The following is a 19866-nucleotide window of genomic DNA, read 5'->3' on the forward strand; positions in this document are numbered from 1 at the left end:
TAATTTCTCCTTTTGGTGGAAAATTAGCAATAATTTCTTTATTAGAAATAATATCTTTATATTTTTTCTCTAAAATGGGAGTGATAGAATCATTTTTAAATGGGTAATTTATTTTATGTTTAGGGGCATAAATTAATTCAAACCATTGAAAAAAAGGAGAATGGATTTTATTTGATAAGACATAATCTTCCCAAAGGCCTAAATGGAGAAATCTTAAGTAGTATGAATAATTTTCTTCGTGCCAAGCTCTTTTTTTACGGTTATAATCTTTATAATACTCAATATTTTTTAAGTAATCAAAATCAACTTGATATTCTAAATTCGAGAAATTCATTTTAACAGGTTGTTTTTGTTAGGATTGAAGAAATATGCTTTATCGATTCTAAATTATGACTTCTTGATTTTTCGTATTTTTTTATTCCTATCTTTAGCCTAGAAATTTTTTCTATTTGTTTATTATACTTATTAGTATATGGAGATATTTTGTATAAATTATTATTTTCATAAGTTTTAGTTTCTTCTAAATGTTGAATTGTTTTGCATATATTAGAATTTATCTTCCAATGTCTTTTTAACATATTAGCCCAAAGCTTATTATTTTGTGAACAATTAATTTGTATTTTAGAACTCATAATTGTTGTTTAAAATTCTGAAGTTCATCAATAAAATCTGATTTAGTAGGACTAGGAAGACTATTTTCACTATTTTGATCATCTTGATATAATGGTTTGGGAATAGAATTAGTATAGTCAACAGTTTTTAGTTTTAAAGATCTCGACTTTAATAACGAAGATTTTGAAGAGCCTGTTTCTGGAAAAGAAGTTGATAATCTGGATGATGAAATATTTAAGGAAGAAAAATTTATATCTACAGAACCATCATTATATTCAATAATATTTGAGATTTGTTTTGAAGAGTCTAATGGTTTTGGATCAATAACATTTTGTAAGTTCCAATTACATGATTGGGTTATATCAGACCATTTTAATCTTTTTGGTGTATGAACTTTGGTATGGTTAGTATTTGCTTCAAAAATAATTGTTTCATTTTTAGGATTTGATAAACGTGTTTTTGGTTCAAGTGTAGTTGTCATAGTTTTGTAACAAACACGATAAATTATTGCTAAAGGCTTTGTATCATCCTTAAATTCTAAATTTTTTGTTTCTATAGTTAAAACTAGAGTATCTAAAATATTTTTATCAAATAATCCTACAGAGAAATTCGGATAACAATTGAAATAAATAGGTCCGTTAGCAATATTTGTTTCAGCCATAGCTAAAATAGAATTTTGAAAATCTTTATGTCTCCTGTCTCTTAAAATAAGGAGAACAGGGGCATCTATTCCAATTCTAAATAGAGGCTTGATAGCAATTTGGACTAAACCGACATGTAAAAATTTATATTTCGTTCTATGCTCTAGAATAGATCGTGATGATAACAAATGTAAGTTTTGTTGGTTTTGACCAATAGACAAAGTTTGTTCTGTCATTTTAATAGAATAACCTTGAAAGTAATCAAAAGTTCCTATTTTATATATTGTATTAATATTAGTTTTAGGTATTGTCCAATTATTCAAACTTTGTTCTATGTTATTAACGGTTTCTTCAATAGAATTTATTTGATTATCATCATTATCTTGTTCATTATTGATATTTTTACCAAGAATATATTTTTTGGATAGTATGCCTGAAAATTTACTCATATTTTTTGTTTTAAAATTCTATAAGAAAACTTACCTGTTTTAATAATGGTGAACAGAGGGGATTCGTCCCGACGATGATTGTGGTCCGGCACCGCGACTTACGTCCTTATCTGCGCGCTTTACGCTAATCCAGCCAATCACTGGTCTTGTCTCTGTATCATGCTTATTAAAACTTATATATTTCTTATAGGATATTAAACCAAAAACTTTAGAAGTAAATATATCATGCATAACCACCCCAAAATCTTTTCTTGGCTCTGATACCATTTTAATATAATTAGAAAATGACTAGTTTTGTTTTTAGATAACGTATCTGTTTGTAACGAATTTTAATACTTGCTCTTATGAATCGTCTAACATCATGAATATGATTATTGTTTAAAATTGTGCCTTGATTATTAAGTTTATAAGAATCTTTAAGATTTTGCTCAGAGTTATTAATAGATTCTTGGATTTGCTGTATTTTTAAAAGAATATTTCTATTAGGAATACAATTCATCAAAATTTTGCTAGACATAATTAAATGATCTAACCATGAATTTGATTAATTTGATTATTAAAAACGAGTACTATTTTAACAAAAATTTCAAATCTTGTAGAATTAATAGTTAGAATAACTCGAAATGAAATTATCATAAAAATAACACAACGATAGAATATTTTAGATAATACCTTCTTGAATTAGGCTTGAATTACAATCAGTACATACTTCTGGAGAAAGAATTATTTGAAAATCTAAAGACTTTGAACATCTACTAGTAGAAAGAGAGACTCTTGGAGATTTTTTAGACATTGGATGAACATTTTTTTTAGAGAATGAATTTTTTCTCTTGTGATAACCTCTATTTATAATCATCTTGGAGTCTTCGAAGTCTTGAAATCATCTTGTGATAAATTTTTCCGTAAGAATCCATGGCCAATCAATAATTATTTGCAAGTGGTTGTCCTTGAAAGTGGTTGTCATTCATCTTCTTTTGATAAAGCAAGCCATTATAGAGCATCTTCTAAAGTTTTTTGTCTTCATATCATCATTGATTATAGATTTGATAATAATTTTGATAAAATTTGTTTATACATAAATACATGAATACCTACATAGTATACATGTATTCGTACTTGAAAAACGAAATTTTGATAATAGAAAAAACGAAATATCTTACATTTAAAATATTACATCAAATTTATGGATAATGATTTCTTATTCTTCATAAGGATCATCAAAAGGGTCTTGAGCGTCTTCGAATAAATCATTCTTTATAGATTTTGGAGAATCGTCAGAAACTGATGGAGTTTGGCGAATTTCTTGAAGTAATTTTTGAAGTTCTTGAGGAGAAGAGGTAGCAGCATCTTTAATTCTTGCAATTAGATCCACATCGCTTTTGGGAAGACTGTTGATAAAAGTGGCTTCGACTTCTGGTTTTTGAATATATATTTCTTGATAATGTTTAATTACTGCTTGTTCACTAGCTTGAGAAATCTTCATTTTATCCCACCATTTTGAGCGAAATTGGCGATTAAGCCAGGGAGGAGAGGTGTCCTTTGCTTCTTGATAATGAAAAGTCCAAGACATTATCCATGGAACTTTAAATATCATAGTGAATTGTAACATGTATTCAAATTCTGGAATTTGTTGAATAAACAATTCTTTAAATTTGAGATATCCATCGTAAATTTCTTTTGGTAAACAATTTGGAAGAATACCCATATATTTGTACCAATTGATAAACCATCTTGGATATTCACAATTGAAGTTCAAATCAAAGAAGATAAACCATGAATGTGAATAATTCCGAATAAAGAATGCCTTAGTCCAGGCGTCTTGATAATCATAGTAAGAAAATTTGGGATAAGCAGGATAACTTATAAGAGGTTTTTCAGAGTGAAGGTTTGGAAACCAACTTTCTGGAGAAATGATTTTGATAATATGAGCTTTGCTAAAATCAATGTTTCCCTCTTTAGAATTAGAACGATGAACAAAATTGACTGAACCAGATTCTTGCAAAATAGCTTGATAATATTCTCGGGTTTTATATGAATCAACATAAAAGGTTTTTCCTTGTCCAAAGAGATGATTGGTGAGAATATGAAAACCTTGGTGTAACTTATGGATTTGAAAATCTTCAAGAATTTGAACTCTTAGGAAATTTGGATTAAGAACATAAGGAGTTTTTGTAGAAGGGCTAGGAGTAACAGATTTTTGAGTTTGAGGAGAGATAGGTTTTGCAAAAGGGCTTATTGTGTCAGTTGAAGCAACTTTTGGAGTAACAAGTTTTGACTGAAGGATATTAGAATAAAGTTGTGAATTCTTAGAAGTAGGTGTTAAAGGAGAAAAACGATTTTGATTTTGAAATGGAACTAGCTTTTGAGAGGCTGGAACAAGATTTTGATAGACTGGCTTCTTGTCATCATGTTTGGAAGAGGACGATGAACTCATTTTCCCTGCAAAAATTCTCGAGAAAGAAAGTCAGGAAGTGAGTTATTTTCTCCTTTTATAAATTCTATTTCGAAATCAAAGTTACCTAAGAGGGCTTGCCAACGAGCAAAAATTTGCTTGGAAATAATATTTTTTACATCTTTTTCCAAAATACTTTTTGCAGATTGACAATCTATTCTTAATAAAAAAGTTTTCATAAATAAATCATCTTCAAATTTCTTAATACATAAAACAATGCTTAAAATTTCCTTTTTGACAGTTGAATAATTTTTCTGTGTATCATTCCATGCACCAGAGTAATATCGAACTAATTGCTCTTCAGTTGAGTTAACAAATTTTTGTTTTAAAATTCCTCCGAATCCAATATCACTAGCATCGGTTTCAACTATGATTTTGGCATCGGGATGAAGTAAATTTAAACATGGTAAAGTAGGGACCTTTTGTTTTATATATTTAATTATATCTGTATGTTTTTGAGTCCATGGTTCAGGATTGTCTTTTAATCGATTATAAAGCGGTTTACATATGATCCCTAAATCTTTGAAAAAATCATGGATGTAATTTAAGCATCCTAAAAATCTTTGAAGTTGTTTTTTATCTTTAATTTCATCAGGAAATTTAGTAGAAAATTGCAAGCTTCTTGTTATAGGTCTAATAGTGTTTTTGACAATATCATGTCCTAAAAAACGAATTTCATTTTTAAATAAATGCATTTTTGTTGCAGAGACAGTTAAACCATTTTGATAAATTAAATCATGAAATTGATTTAAATGTTTAAAATGTTGATCAATTGATTTTGAAAAAATTAGGACATCGTCGATATAAGCAATAGCAAAACTACTTATAGGAGTTATGATATCATTCATAATATTTTGGAATTCAGAAGGAGCATTTTTTAATCCAAAAGGCATTACATTCCATTCAAAATGCCCAAAGGGAACATTAAAACCAGTTTTGTATTTATCTTCCTCATGAATTTGTATTTGCCAAAATCCTGATTTCATATCAAACTTTGAAAATATTTTTGAATCATAAAGCTTTTTTAGCAAATTTCGTTTATTAGGAATAGGATAACGAATCCATTCTAAAACTTTGTTTAAAGGTTTATAATTGATAACTAATCTTGGTGATCCTCTTTCTAATTCTGCAGCATTCATAACATAAAATGCTGAACAAGACCATGGTGACTTAGAAGGTCTTATGAGTTTTTTATTTATTAAATCTTGAATTTCATTTTTACAATGACTTTCTAATTCATTATTCATGTGAATGGCTCTAGATTTTGAAGGAATATCCTTTTCATTAAAAATTTTTATATATGGTAGTTTTACAATATGTTGCTTTCTATTCCAAAAGGCATTAGGAATATTAGAACAAACATTTTTTTCAAATTTTAATTTTAATCCGGTTATTTTATTTTGAATATTATTATCACTTAATTGATTAGTTATTCGAACATTATTTATTTCGTTAATAAGATATTTGGCTTGTTGCGTTTTATAATTAAGGACATTAATTGTTGAATATAGAGGAGGTTCACAAAATTTAAATATAATTTCTTTTCCAAAAACGTTGGTTCTTATACCATCATCATGAACCATAAAAGGATATAGTTTTGTAATGAAAGGTGTTCCTAGAATTAAAGGAGAAGATAGATCTTTTACTAAAATTAGGTGAGTTTTATAACAGTAATCTTGGTCATTACAAATATGAACATCAGAAACTTTATAATTTACAATTAATTTTGTACCTCCGGCACCAGTAAGTCTAGATGTAGTTTTTTCATAAAATTGTGTAGGAAAAATTCCTTCTTGAATACAATTCATATCAGCACCACTATCAATTAAAGCAGTTAGGTTAATTTTAAAATTATCCTTAACTAAAGTAATTTTAGTGTTCCATTTTTGAGAAACTTGATTATTTATAAGTTTACCAATAGTTACATTTTCAATTTTATTTTCTTCTTCATTATTAATTTCTATATTTTTGTTTTTAAAAGTAGAAGGTTTTTCTTTTTCTAAAATTAAAATTTTATTTTTTATTTCTTTTATTTCTCGTTTTACTATTTTTAATTCTTCTTGAAGTTCTTGCATAGAAATTGGCTTTGCTTCAGTAAATCTTTCGTATATACTTTTTAAATTAAAATTTTCATTATTAGCAGGAGTTATGTTATTAGTTTTATTAAGCATCTGTTTTATTAGCAATTCTTGGATATTTTTATCTTTTATAGAATCAAGAGAGTTTAAAAGATCTTTATCATCTTGCGAAAGAACATTAATGGAGCCACTAGTGATTACATTGATTAAATTGTTACAGTGACATTTACCAATACATTCGCAAATATCAGAATCTTCAGAACTTGAAGTAGTATTTTCGAGAATATTTAAATCATTTGTTTGAAAGTCAGAAATACTTTCATCGGAATCTGAATCAGTATTTAAAATAATTTTTCTTATTTGTTCTTTCAAGTCTTCAGAGACATTTAACTCATTTATTTTCGTCTTAGCATAACAATTATTTGCTGTATGACCATTACGCCCACATTTATGACAAATAATAATATCTTTTGATTTTCTTTTAGATTTTTTATAATTTTGTCTATAGGGTTTTTTGGCTTTCGAAGCGTAATCTTTACCCTTTTTATAATTTTCTGGAAGATTATATTTCTTTTTCCTAAAATATTTTGAAGATCTTTTCTTAAAAACTTTAGATTTTGAAGTAGACGGACCATTCAAGGGCTGATAACCATATTGTTGGCAAAAATTTCCCAATTCATTTTTACTGTTAATTCTATCTTTTTTGAGTTTTTCTTTAAACCTAAGATCAGCACAAACTGCTAATCCCTCTTTATTAATATAGTTTATTAAATCTCCATAAGTTAGATTTTGATAAGGAATGGTATTATTAAAATTTTCTCTTAATTTTTGTCGAACTCTTTCCACAAAGAGTTTTGGAAGGCCAGCAATAAAACGTTCTTTCCAATAAGACTCTTTACAATCGGGTCTTGAAAAAACTTTAACAAGATAATTATCTTTATACCATCTAAAATCAGTAAGTTTTCTGCAATGTAAATTCATTAAAATTTCTGAAGTTTTTTCTTGAAAAGTAGTAGGATCCCCTACAAAGTTTTTGATAATAGCAAAAATTAAAGTGTTAACCATATCATCTTCAAATGTTTGTATTTGTTGATTATTTTCTTGTTTTATAATAGTTTTCTTAGCAGATAAAATATAATCTTTTTCTTCTTGTGAAATATAGAAATCCCACCAGCCTTTAAGACTGCCAGTAAAACCAGAAGTAATAATATTAACAATTTGGAGTTGAGTATTATTATGAGCTTTATAAGCATTAGCAGCCATAGTCATTTCTTGTACAATATTCATAATTTGATGTTCAGAATGGCCATCAATATTCCATTCATAAACAGAATTACCATCATATTGAGAACGGTCAAATTGAAAACTTCGTTCTTCAAGTTGAACATCTGGAAGAGAGGGTCTATTCCAATAATTTCTTATGGTTGGTTTTGGATTTTTTCCGAAAGTGCTTTGCTTTGATTGATGAATTTTATTAAGATTTGAAAAGTCATTAGTGAGTTGATTAATATCATCATTCGTATTAAATTGTTGAGCAAGAGTTTCAAAATTTGTTTCACTATTAATATCACTATTTTCAGATTCTTCATTCGTAAGAGTATTAATATTATTAGTGTTTGAGATATGAAGTTTTGAAAGTCTTTTTTCTAATTCGTTAATTAAATCTGTATTTCCTAGATTAAAATTACCATCGATTTGGCAAGGAACAAAACTTAAATTACTAGTGCTTGCCATATCTTGCTTGTTAATGTTTTTATCTTTAAAAATTTTTTCTTCAATTTTTACTAGATGCTCGGTAATACTAGATAAGGTTTCATTTGCATAGTTATTTTGGTAAATAATTTTTTGAAGACCCTTTTCGGTAGTTAATGGATTTGGGGCTTGAACTAAAGGAGTTGCAATAAACATATCGTTAATAATAATTTCTCCTTTTGGTGGAAAATTAGCAATAATTTCTTTATTAGAAATAATATCTTTATATTTTTTCTCTAAAATGGGAGTGATAGAATCATTTTTAAATGGGTAATTTATTTTATGTTTAGGGGCATAAATTAATTCAAACCATTGAAAAAAAGGAGAATGGATTTTATTTGATAAGACATAATCTTCCCAAAGGCCTAAATGGAGAAATCTTAAGTAGTATGAATAATTTTCTTCGTGCCAAGCTCTTTTTTTACGGTTATAATCTTTATAATACTCAATATTTTTTAAGTAATCAAAATCAACTTGATATTCTAAATTCGAGAAATTCATTTTAACAGGTTGTTTTTGTTAGGATTGAAGAAATATGCTTTATCGATTCTAAATTATGACTTCTTGATTTTTCGTATTTTTTTATTCTTATCTTTAGCCTAGAAATTTTTTCTATTTGTTTATTATACTTATTAGTATATGGAGATATTTTGTATAAATTATTATTTTCATAAGTTTTAGTTTCTTCTAAATGTTGAATTGTTTTGCATATATTAGAATTTATCTTCCAATGTCTTTTTAACATATTAGCCCAAAGCTTATTATTTTGTGAACAATTAATTTGTATTTTAGAACTCATAATTGTTGTTTAAAATTCTGAAGTTCATCAATAAAATCTGATTTAGTAGGACTAGGAAGACTATTTTCACTATTTTGATCATCTTGATATAATGGTTTGGGAATAGAATTAGTATAGTCAACAGTTTTTAGTTTTAAAGATCTCGACTTTAATAACGAAGATTTTGAAGAGCCTGTTTCTGGAAAAGAAGTTGATAATCTGGATGATGAAATATTTAAGGAAGAAAAATTTATATCTACAGAACCATCATTATATTCAATAATATTTGAGATTTGTTTTGAAGAGTCTAATGGTTTTGGATCAATAACATTTTGTAAGTTCCAATTACATGATTGGGTTATATCAAACCATTTTAATCTTTTTGGTGTATGAACTTTGGTATGGTTAGTATTTGCTTCAAAAATAATTGTTTCATTTTTAGGATTTGATAAACGTGTTTTTGGTTCAAGTGTAGTTGTCATAGTTTTGTAACAAACACGATAAATTATTGCTAAAGGCTTTGTATCATCCTTAAATTCTAAATTTTTTGTTTCTATAGTTAAAACTAAAGTATCTAAAATATTTTTATCAAATAATCCTACAGAGAAATTCGGATAACAATTGAAATAAATAGGTCCGTTAGCAATATTTGTTTCAGCCATAGCTAAAATAGAATTTTGAAAATCTTTATGTCTCCTGTCTCTTAAAATAAGGAGAACAGGGGCATCTATTCCAATTCTAAATAGAGGCTTGATAGCAATTTGGACTAAACCGACATGTAAAAATTTATATTTCGTTCTATGCTCTAGAATAGATCGTGATGATAACAAATGTAAGTTTTGTTGGTTTTGACCAATAGACAAAGTTTGTTCTGTCATTTTAATAGAATAACCTTGAAAGTAATCAAAAGTTCCTATTTTATATATTGTATTAATATTAGTTTTAGGTATTGTCCAATTATTCAAACTTTGTTCTATGTTATTAACGGTTTCTTCAATAGAATTTATTTGATTATCATCATTATCTTGTTCATTATTGATATTTTTACCAAGAATATATTTTTTGGATAGTATGCCTGAAAATTTACTCATATTTTTTGTTTTAAAATTCTATAAGAAAACTTACCTGTTTTAATAATGGTGAACAGAGGGGATTCGTCCCGACGATGATTGTGGTCCGGCACCGCGACTTACGTCCTTATCTGCGCGCTTTACGCTAATCCAGCCAATCACTGGTCTTGTCTCTGTATCATGCTTATTAAAACTTATATATTTCTTATAGGATATTAAACCAAAAACTTTAGAAGTAAATATTTCATGTGCCCAGCTTAATTTCTCATATCATATTTATCTTTTATAAAATTTCAAAATATCATATTTGCTAAAATCTTTTTTTTTAATAATCATTTTTTATACTTTAGAATTATTATAATAATTAAAAAAATTTAACCATATTATATTTTCGTCTATGATAATGGAATGTCAACTTTTAAATTGTTAGAATGTTTGCATCTTGACAGACAAAAAGATACATCTTCAACCCTTTCTATAGAATGTATATTTTGATTGTTTAATGTTTGTTGTTATTGATTATTATTATATTATAGATGTAGGATATTTTAGATATTACCATTGATATTTTGATGTCTAAAAAGTATTTTGATATTTAAGAATGACATATATGATATTTTGATGTTTCAAAATGATATATATGATATTTTGAAATTTTATGAAAGGTAAATATGATATTTAAAAATTATATAAAGGGTAAATATGATATTTAGAAATTAAGTTGGCTAAATATGACATTTGTAAGGCCAGACAGAGCGGGCGCACGGAACGGAAGCGGGGAGCTTCCTGCCCGGCGGAACACTGGACCGTCAACACGAGAAGGAGTTGTGCGGGAAACGGAGAGGGGAGCCTCCCTCTCTCTCTCTCTCTCTCTCTCTCTCTCTCTTGCTGCGATTGGACGGCGTTTTTTTTTTTTTTGAAAAACAACCGTTGAATAACGGGAAAAAATGTAATTTTTTTTTGGGCTGTAACGACTACTTGTGTTTTTATTTGTTTTTTTATCCTTTTACCACTACTATAAATACATACATATAACTTAAAAGCATCACACTATCCTCTATTCTCTCTACTTTATATCAACAAAAAAAATGAATCCCGACAAGCAAATCCTAACTTCCGATCAAAGGGAAAAAAAGTCATGGTTCGAGTATAAACATCCTTCCTCGCAACATTTTTGCTATCGATTCATCCCCGCAAGGAGTTTACCGCCCCCAACTCGATGCTCCCATTCAATCACCACTATAATTCTAATACCAAAATGTTGGTCAATATTACCCGATGCAAGTTCCAAATGTTCCGTCGCAAATGTTTTCAAACTTTGTTGTGTTTCTGGATCAACAATCGCCAAATCAACCTCATCCCCAAACTCAAACCGAAACTCAAATCCAAACCCAACACCACCACCAACTTGTCGATGAATCGGATGACGCGGAATAAGAAGACATGGTTCCAGAAACTCAACCAACACCACCACCACAAAGACGTAAAGGAAAAAAAAAACAAGTGTGCGAGGGTGCACAACCGGGAAGACAAAAGCCGACAGCATGGGTTCCACACAAAGAGCTAGTTTTGGTCAAAACTTGGGTTGATATTTCTGAAGATTCGATTCAGGGAAACGCACAACCGGGAGAACATTTTTGGTTTCGCATTTTAGAACAATTTCGAGAGGAGCTAGGAAAATGTGACGACTACCGTACGAAACATCAACTTAATTTGAAGTTTCAAGAAATAGCAAAGGGGGTTTCAAAAATTAACGGGTTGAACAACCTAAAAACACAACAAAAAAGCAGCCAAGGTGACGAAGAAATACTTCAAGAAGCATTGCAGTTTTACCTTGAGGAAGTCGGAAAACCATTCAAGTGGCACGATTGTTGGAAATTATTGGTCCGAAGTCCTAGGTAGAGAAAATACGAGCGGGATTTTATTTTTAGAGTCCAACAATCAAAACGAACGAAAACGGGCTTTAGGTTACATAACCTCCTCCGATGCTCGGGTCGGTCTAAATTTAAATCAGGACGACGAACTCGAGCTAGAAGAAATTGAACGCCAAATGGGTAGGGACAAAGCGAAGAGAAAGGGAAAAGGGACTTCTTTGAGTGCATCTGATTTTAGCGTGGATATTGACGAAATGCGGAAGATAACATCGTCGTTTGATCGATATAATCTAAATTTCTCCAAACGTTTGGCTTTCGACAAAGAAAAAGAAGAAACAAGGAAAAATGAGCGGGCGTAGAGACAAGAAATGGAAGACATGAAGTTTTTTATGGAAAACTTCGATCGTCTCTCGGGACCGGCTCTCGAGCTCGTGATGAAGAAGAGGGAAAAAATTCTAAAAAAATATTTTCTGTAGGTCGTTGTTGGTTTGTTTGATTTTTACTTTGTGTGTGTGTGTGTTTTTTTTTATTTTCTATTTTTTTATATTTTAGTTTTAATGTAAGTTTTGTTTTATTAATGAAATGTTTTTTATTTTTAATTAAATTTTATGTTTAGTATTAATTTAAAAATTATAATTCATAACAAAAAAAATTAATTTTATTTAATTTAAAAAAAAAAAGTGAGGGAATGGCTTCCCACACATTCCTTGACTTTTAGGCTAAGGGGTATGATCACATCCAGCCTACTCAAAAAGTGACGTCACATCAACGCCACATCACCTCCACTACAAACCCACCACCAACCTACTATCTATTGGAAATGGTCACCACTCTACATCATTTTTTTTCTTTTTCTTTTTCTATTTTTTTTACATTAGAATAATTCAAAAAATAATTATTAAACAAAATTAAAAACATAAATATTAATTAAAAATATTTTACATTAATTTAAAAAACATAAATTTAAAATCTACATTACTTAAAAAAACATAATAATTTAAAACCTAAATTACAATATATATATATATATATATATATATATATATATATATATATATATATATATATATATATATATATATATAATATTACTCGTCGTCATTGTCACCGTGTTGCTGGAATTGTCTTTGTCATATATGCTCAGTCAAATCATAACGTAAATTGTGATGTGTTTCACTATTTTGTATTTCCAAAAGTCGTGTGAAGTATGCAGGGCTGCCGACTTGTATTACTGCAGGTGGGTTAAGAATACGTTCCGGATTATACATACAAATAGCCCTACCCTCTTCTTCAATTATCATGTTATGTAAACAACACAAGCAGTCAACACCTTCATCAATTTCGCTCTATCCCATGACTGTGCCGGGTGTTTGATAATGTGCCACTTTTGTTTGAGGACCCCAAACGCCCGTTCCACATCCTTTCTTCCCGATTCTTGCGCTAACTTGAACAATTGTCGTTTTTCATCGGCTGGAAATGAAAACGACTTGACAAACATAGCGTACTCTGGATATATCTCATCACCAAGGAAATACCCGTAATTATATTGATGTTCATTCACAACAAATGGCATGTTTGGTGCTTTACCCTGCAAAATATCATTAAATATCGGAGAGGCTCCAAGCACATTCAGGTCGTTGTTTGACCCCGCCATACCAAAGAATGCATGTCAAATCCATAGGCCATGTGATGCAATGACCTCTAGTATAATAGTTGGGACGCCATGACCATCTCGTGTGAATTGACCTCGCCATGCATTGGGACAATTTGCCCACTCCAATGTGTACAATTAATGCTGTCAAGCAATCCTGGTAAGCCATGTTTAGCTTCATGTGCGGCATACAATTGTTCGACATCGTTTCTAGTTGGATGCCGCAAATATATGTCACCATAAAGCTCTATGACATACTCACAAAAAAGATAAGCACATTCTTGTACAGTCCTCTCAGACATTTTCAGATACTCATCTGAAGCATCTGCTGCTATGCCGTATGCCAATTGTATAAGGGCCAATATGAATTTTTGTAGGGTACTAAACCCATGTTTACCTCTTGCATCCCATCTCAATTGGAAAAACTCATAATTGTTTTCCAAATCTCTAGCAATGCGTAAAAATAAATTTCTACTAATACGAAACCGGTCTTCAAATTTTGATAGGTCATACAAACTATCAGAGGCAAAGTAATCACATACCAAAAGCTCGTGGGCCGTCATACGATCTCGAACTATCGAAATTATACGCCTCTTCTCGGTATTTGTACTTTCGCCTCTTTGTTGCACCCTATTGTGTGCCGCAGACAACAACGTGTGCAACACCAAGTCATCTTCATCAGACCTATCATCATCGGATGAAGAAGAAGCAATCGAACCCGCAAAATTATTCATATCTATGTTTGAAAGTGTGCTTGATAGAGAGAATAGAAATATGTTTGTGATGTGAATGGAAATGTGTTTGTTTATATGTTGTGTATGTATTTATATATGTGTATAACGTGTTGTTTGAATTTTTTTTTAAGTTGGTAACGGTCAAAAGAAAGAAACGGGCAAAAAAAATTATCCACCAATTGAATCAAGCGTCTTCGTCCGTGATCCCCACTACGCCACAAGGCACCTACGCGCGCCTGGGACGGTGTTCACTCGTAGGTGGCCTTGCCACGTAAGCCCCACGCGTAGTTGTGATTACTCGATACCGTTTAGCCTTAGGTGAGGGAAAAGTGAGTGAGAGAAAGAGGGGTATGGCCCACCAAAAGTGAGGAAAACTTCCATCCCATACACAAGTTTTTAATGCATACGAATCTAAGACGACTTCAACAATAATTTCGAATTTTGAAATACAATATCCTCAAAATGCAAAAATAATGAACAATCTATGTCAACCTTTTTATGATTTAATTATAACATACATTGTTAAGTTTTCTTTATGCTCAAACATAATTATTTCTAGCTAACAAATCAAAGCTTAAAAAAGAAATTATTGTTGCAAATGCATTCGAGGATGAACCACTTTGTTTCGCTATACCTATCAAAATAAACTCTATATTTTATTTTTGGGAAATGAGAGGAGAAAACATAGTTCCTAGACAAAGAATGAGTTGTCACACCGACCTAATAAATGATGGGGAAAACACAGCCACAACGGTAAATAACAATGCGGAATAATACTTCGGTTGACTAAACTATTCCCGTCTTGAATGAACCTTTTAGGATGCAAACAAATAGGATAATTTCACTTGCAACAAATCAGCAATAATGCAAGTTATATAATCAACTAAAAACAGTAAGTAATCAATCAATACGGGACACCGAAATTTTAGCGTGGAAACCTCTCAAGAAAAGAGAGTAAAACCACGGGATTACTAGAGTCGCTTCAAATCCATTATCACCAATATTTGAGAAATACAAAATCTTCTCTAGATATACTAGAGGCATACAATAATCATCATATACTTGGAACTAAATCACATCAACCATATGGAATCAAATAACAAGGAGAAAAGAAGATCACCAAAAAAACGTTCATGATTTCCAGCAGCAAATAGAAGCAACGATTGCCGAGTCTCTGGAGCTGATCTCGATAATTAAACCGCTGGATCTGAAAGCCTCGATGTTGGGAAGCTGCTGTCCAAAAAGGAAAGAAAGCGGACCGTTGGATCTCCGGAAAACGAAGGAACACTAAAGGTGTGTCCAGAAAAAAACGGGAATTAAAGAAACCCTTGATCTCTCTCTTTTGCTCTCACTATTACTCTTGGTGGCTGAGAATTTTTTGTGTGTCTTTTGGAAATAGGGCATGTAACACATATATATACATGGGCCAAATAAGTCGGCTTTCCTCATGGGCTAAAAAACCCAATAGAAAACCCAACAAATCTCCCCCTTTTTGACCTATGAGGAAGAGTTCGCCATCCCGGCGATCGAGCAACATATCTTCAACTTCTCCCTTGCTAAAGCTTTAGTCAACATATCGGAACCATTATCATCAGTATGAACTTTTTCAAGTTCAAACAATTTGTCTTCAAGTGCATATCTAATCCAATGATTCCTCACATCGATATGCTTTGTTATTTTGTGAAACATAGAATTCTTAGCAAGGTGAATGGCACTTTGATTATCACAAAGAACCACGTAGCGTTTTTGTATAAATCCAAGCTCTTGCATAAATCTTTTTAGCCACAATAACTTTTTGCATGCTTCTGTTGCTGCCATATACTCAGCCTCAGTGGTGGACAAGGCAACACACTTTTGCAGTCGTGACTGCCATGACACATTCCCCCTGCAAAAGTCATCAAATATCCAGAAGTGGATTTCATGTTGTCCTTATTTCCTGCCATATCAGAATCTGTATAACCAACAAGCATAGGTGCTTAATTTCCAAATGTTATAACCAATTTGGAAGTACCACGTAGATATCTGAAAATCCACTTAACTGCTTCCCAATGCTTCTTTCCAGGATTTGACAGAAAACAACTAATAACACCAACTACATGGGTAATATCTGGCCTTGTACAGACCATGGCATACATCAAAATCCCAACGGCTGAAGCATATGGAACTTTATCCATCTCTTCAATCTCCTTCTTAGTAGAAGGGCAAACTCTATCAGTCAGCTTAAAGTTGGTAGTTAGAGGCGAAATAACCACTTTAGCTTTATCCATGTTGAATCTGCAAAGCACCTTCTTAATGTATTGCTCTTGTGACACATGCAACTTCTTTGAAACTCTATCTCTATTAATCCGAATGCCAAGAATCTGTTTTGTTGGCCCCAAGTCTTTCATAGCAAAAGACTTGCTCAATTGTTTCTTCAGCTGAACAATTCTCTACGCATTCTTGCCAACAATGAACATATCATCAACATAAAGCAACAAAATGATGAAATCATCATCACCAAACCTCTTGAAGAAAACATAGTGATCTGAAAGTGGTCTTATGGTAGCCTTGCTCACCCATGACTGACTCAAATTTCTTGTACCACTGTCTTGGTGCTTGCTTCAACCCATAAAGACTTTTCTGAAGCCTACACACATAGTCTTCTTTGCCTTTAACCTGAAAACCTTCAGGTTGCTCCATATATATTTCCTTGTCCAAGTCACCATGAAGGAAAGTTGTCTTGACATCCATTTGCTCAACCTCAAGATCAAGGCTAGCAGCCAAACCAAGAATCACCCGAATGGAACCCATCTTCACGACCGGAGAGAAAATCTCATCAAAATCAATACCTTTTCTTTGACTGAACCCTTTGACCACCAATCTAGCCTTGTACCTAGGCTGTGAGGTATGCTCTTCAGTCTTCACTTTATAGACCCACTTGTTCTTCAAAGCTCTCTTGCCTTTAGGCAACTTCACCAACTCAAAGGTATTGTTTTCATACAAGGAATTCATCTCATCTTGCATAGCTTCAACCCACTCTCTTTTATGCTCATCTTCCATAGCTTCTGCATAACAATCAGGTTCTCCCCCATCAGTGACTAAAATATACTCATCAGCGGAATAACGGATGGAAGGATGATGATCTCTCGTAGACCGCCTAAGTGGGACAAATGGTGGTATATCAGGTACTGGTAACTCTGGATGAAAATCCTCATCCAACCCTGACTGCTCTGGAACATCATTGTCATCAGTACCATGTTGTTCATCATTCTGAACATCTTCATTAATTGGCTCAAAATGTTGAGGGGGAGCTGGATCCAAATCAACATGATCATCATTAGATTGAGGAACTATCTTTGTCTTCTCAATATCTTTTAAACTCTGATCTTCAACAAATACAACATCACGACTTCTTACGAGTTTCTTCAGAACTGAATCATATAACCTGTAACCGAATTCATCTTGGCCATAACCAAGGAATATACATGGCTTGGTCTTCACTTCAAGCTTTGATCTTTCATCTTTGGGAATATGCACAAAATCCTTGCATCCAAAGACCCGTAAATGATGATACGAAACATCTTTTCCACTCCAAACCCTATCTAGAACATCAAAAGACAAAGGAACACAAGCAGTAAGATTAATAACATGTACCGTTGTATTCAAAGCTTCTCCAAAAAAAAGAATCAGGTAATCTTGCATGTGAAAGCAAACATCTAACTCTTTCACCCAATGTTCTATTCATCCGTTCTGCTAAATCGTTCAACTGTGGTGTCTTTGGAGGAGTCTTTTGGTGCAGAATACCTTGCTCTCCACAATAAGCATCAAAAGGACCAATGTATTCACCGCCATTATCTGTCCGAACACACTTCAATTTCTTCCTATTTTGTCTCTCAACCAAGGCATGAAACTGCTTAAACACATCCAATACTTGATCTTTAGTCTTCAAAGTATAAACCCATACCTTCCTTGAGTAGTCATCGATGAATGTGACAAAATACAAGCAACCCCCAAGTTTCCTAGTCTTCATGGGACCACATACATCGGAATATACCATATCAAGTATATTCTCCTTCCTGGAAGGAGGATAACTCTTAAAGGAAACTCTATTTTGCTTACCTGCCAGACAATGAGAACATCTCTTTAAATTCACATCATGCACACCGGTCAACACATTTTTCTTCAACAACAAAGACATCCCCTTTTCACTCATGTGACCAAGTCTCTTATGCCACAAATCGGTCATGTCACAATGTATCGATGCATGGATTGATTCTTTGGAGATCTTTGGATGTGTCATGTATAACTTTGAGCTTCTTTCACCTCTTGCCACAATCAAAGAACCATGAGTGAGTTTCCAAATGCCACTACCAAAGGTACTATGGTAACCGTCATCATCAAGTAAGCCAATAGAGATCAAACTAAGTCTAATATCTGGAACATGTTTTACATTGTGTAAAACCAACTCCATCCCAGTCTCAAAATTCAAACAAATATCTCCGACTCCAACAATCTTTGATAACCCATTATTACCCATCTTAACATTCCCAAAATCACCAGGAGTGTAAGATGTGTAAAAATCCCTTTGTGATGTCACATGACAAGTAGCACCACTGTCAACAACCCAACTCAAATCATCATGTGCAAGATTGACCATATCATAATCACAACAAAAAAGAACTCTTCGGTAGCAGTGTTAACTTCAACAGTATCATTACCACCATCATTTTTCTTGTGGTTGTTCTTTTGATTGTTGTAATTTGCCTTCTTGTTCTCCCTTTTCAACTGTCTGCAGAATCGTATTGTGTGCCCTTTTCTACCATAATGATTGCACTCATAGTCAACAAACTTTCCTTTAGATTTACTGCGATGCTTCCCTTTGTTATTCAGACCTCTACTTTGACTTCTACCCCTTCTTTCTGTGACCAAGACATCTGAATGTGAAGAGGAACCTTGCGACTTTCTTCTCATCTCTTCATTTAAAACACCGCCTTTAGCCAATTTCATGGTGATAATACCATTTGGTGCAGAGTTGGACAAGGATGTCCTAAAAATTTCTCAAGAATCTGGTAAAGTGCCAAGGAGCCATAAACCTTGTAATTCATCTTCAAACTTGATACCCATTCCTGCAAGCTGATTAATAATTCCCTGGAAAGAATTCAAATGATCACTAATAGGATTTCCATCATTGTACTTCAAGCCAATCAACTGTTTAATCAGGAACAAGTTATTGTTCCTGGTCTTCCGAGCATACAACTGCTCAAGCTTGTTCCACAAAGTACGAGCATGAGTTTTCGCGCTAATATGGTTCAAAACATTATCATCAACCCATTGTTAAATATACCCACAAACTTTTCTATGCAAAATCTTCCACTCTGCATTTATCTTATCATCCGGTTTTTCAGTATTAAACACAGACATATAATAATCCTTCACATAAAGAACGTCTTCCATCTTGCCTCTCCAAACTTGATTATTAGAACTATTCAAATTTACAATCCTATTTGTATTAGCTTCCATTGTTCAAACAAGTAACCTAATAACAAGAACCAAGCTCTGATACCAATCTGATGGGAAAAACACAGCCACAATGGTAAATAACAATGCAGAATAATACTTCGTTTGACTAAACTATTCCCGTCTTGAATGAACCTTTTAGGATGCAAAAAAATAGGATAATTTCACTTGCAACAAATCATCCCCAATGCAAGTTATATGATCAATATAATCAGCTAAAAACAGTAAGTAATCAATCAATACGGGACACCGGAATTTTAGCGTGGAAACCTCTCAAGA

At 32.0% G+C, this 19866-nt stretch overlaps 1 protein-coding gene across 1 annotated transcript; it reads right to left on the minus strand.

Moving 5' to 3' along the window:
* Positions 1-13003: 13003 nt before the first annotated feature.
* LOC145007223 (uncharacterized) lies at positions 13004-14091 on the minus strand. Its single transcript, XM_078966196.1, has 2 exons — positions 13453-14091; positions 13004-13294 (listed from the first exon to the last, which is right to left on the minus strand). The coding sequence occupies exons 1-2, from the start codon at positions 14089-14091 to the stop codon at positions 13004-13006; spliced, it is 930 nt and encodes a 309-aa protein (XP_078822322.1).
* Positions 14092-19866: the final 5775 nt, after the last annotated feature.

Source organism: Lactuca saligna, chromosome 7, assembly GCF_052625555.1.
Source record: "Lactuca saligna cultivar CGN05327 chromosome 7, ASM5262555v1, whole genome shotgun sequence".
Lineage (NCBI taxonomy): Eukaryota > Viridiplantae > Streptophyta > Magnoliopsida > Asterales > Asteraceae > Lactuca > Lactuca saligna.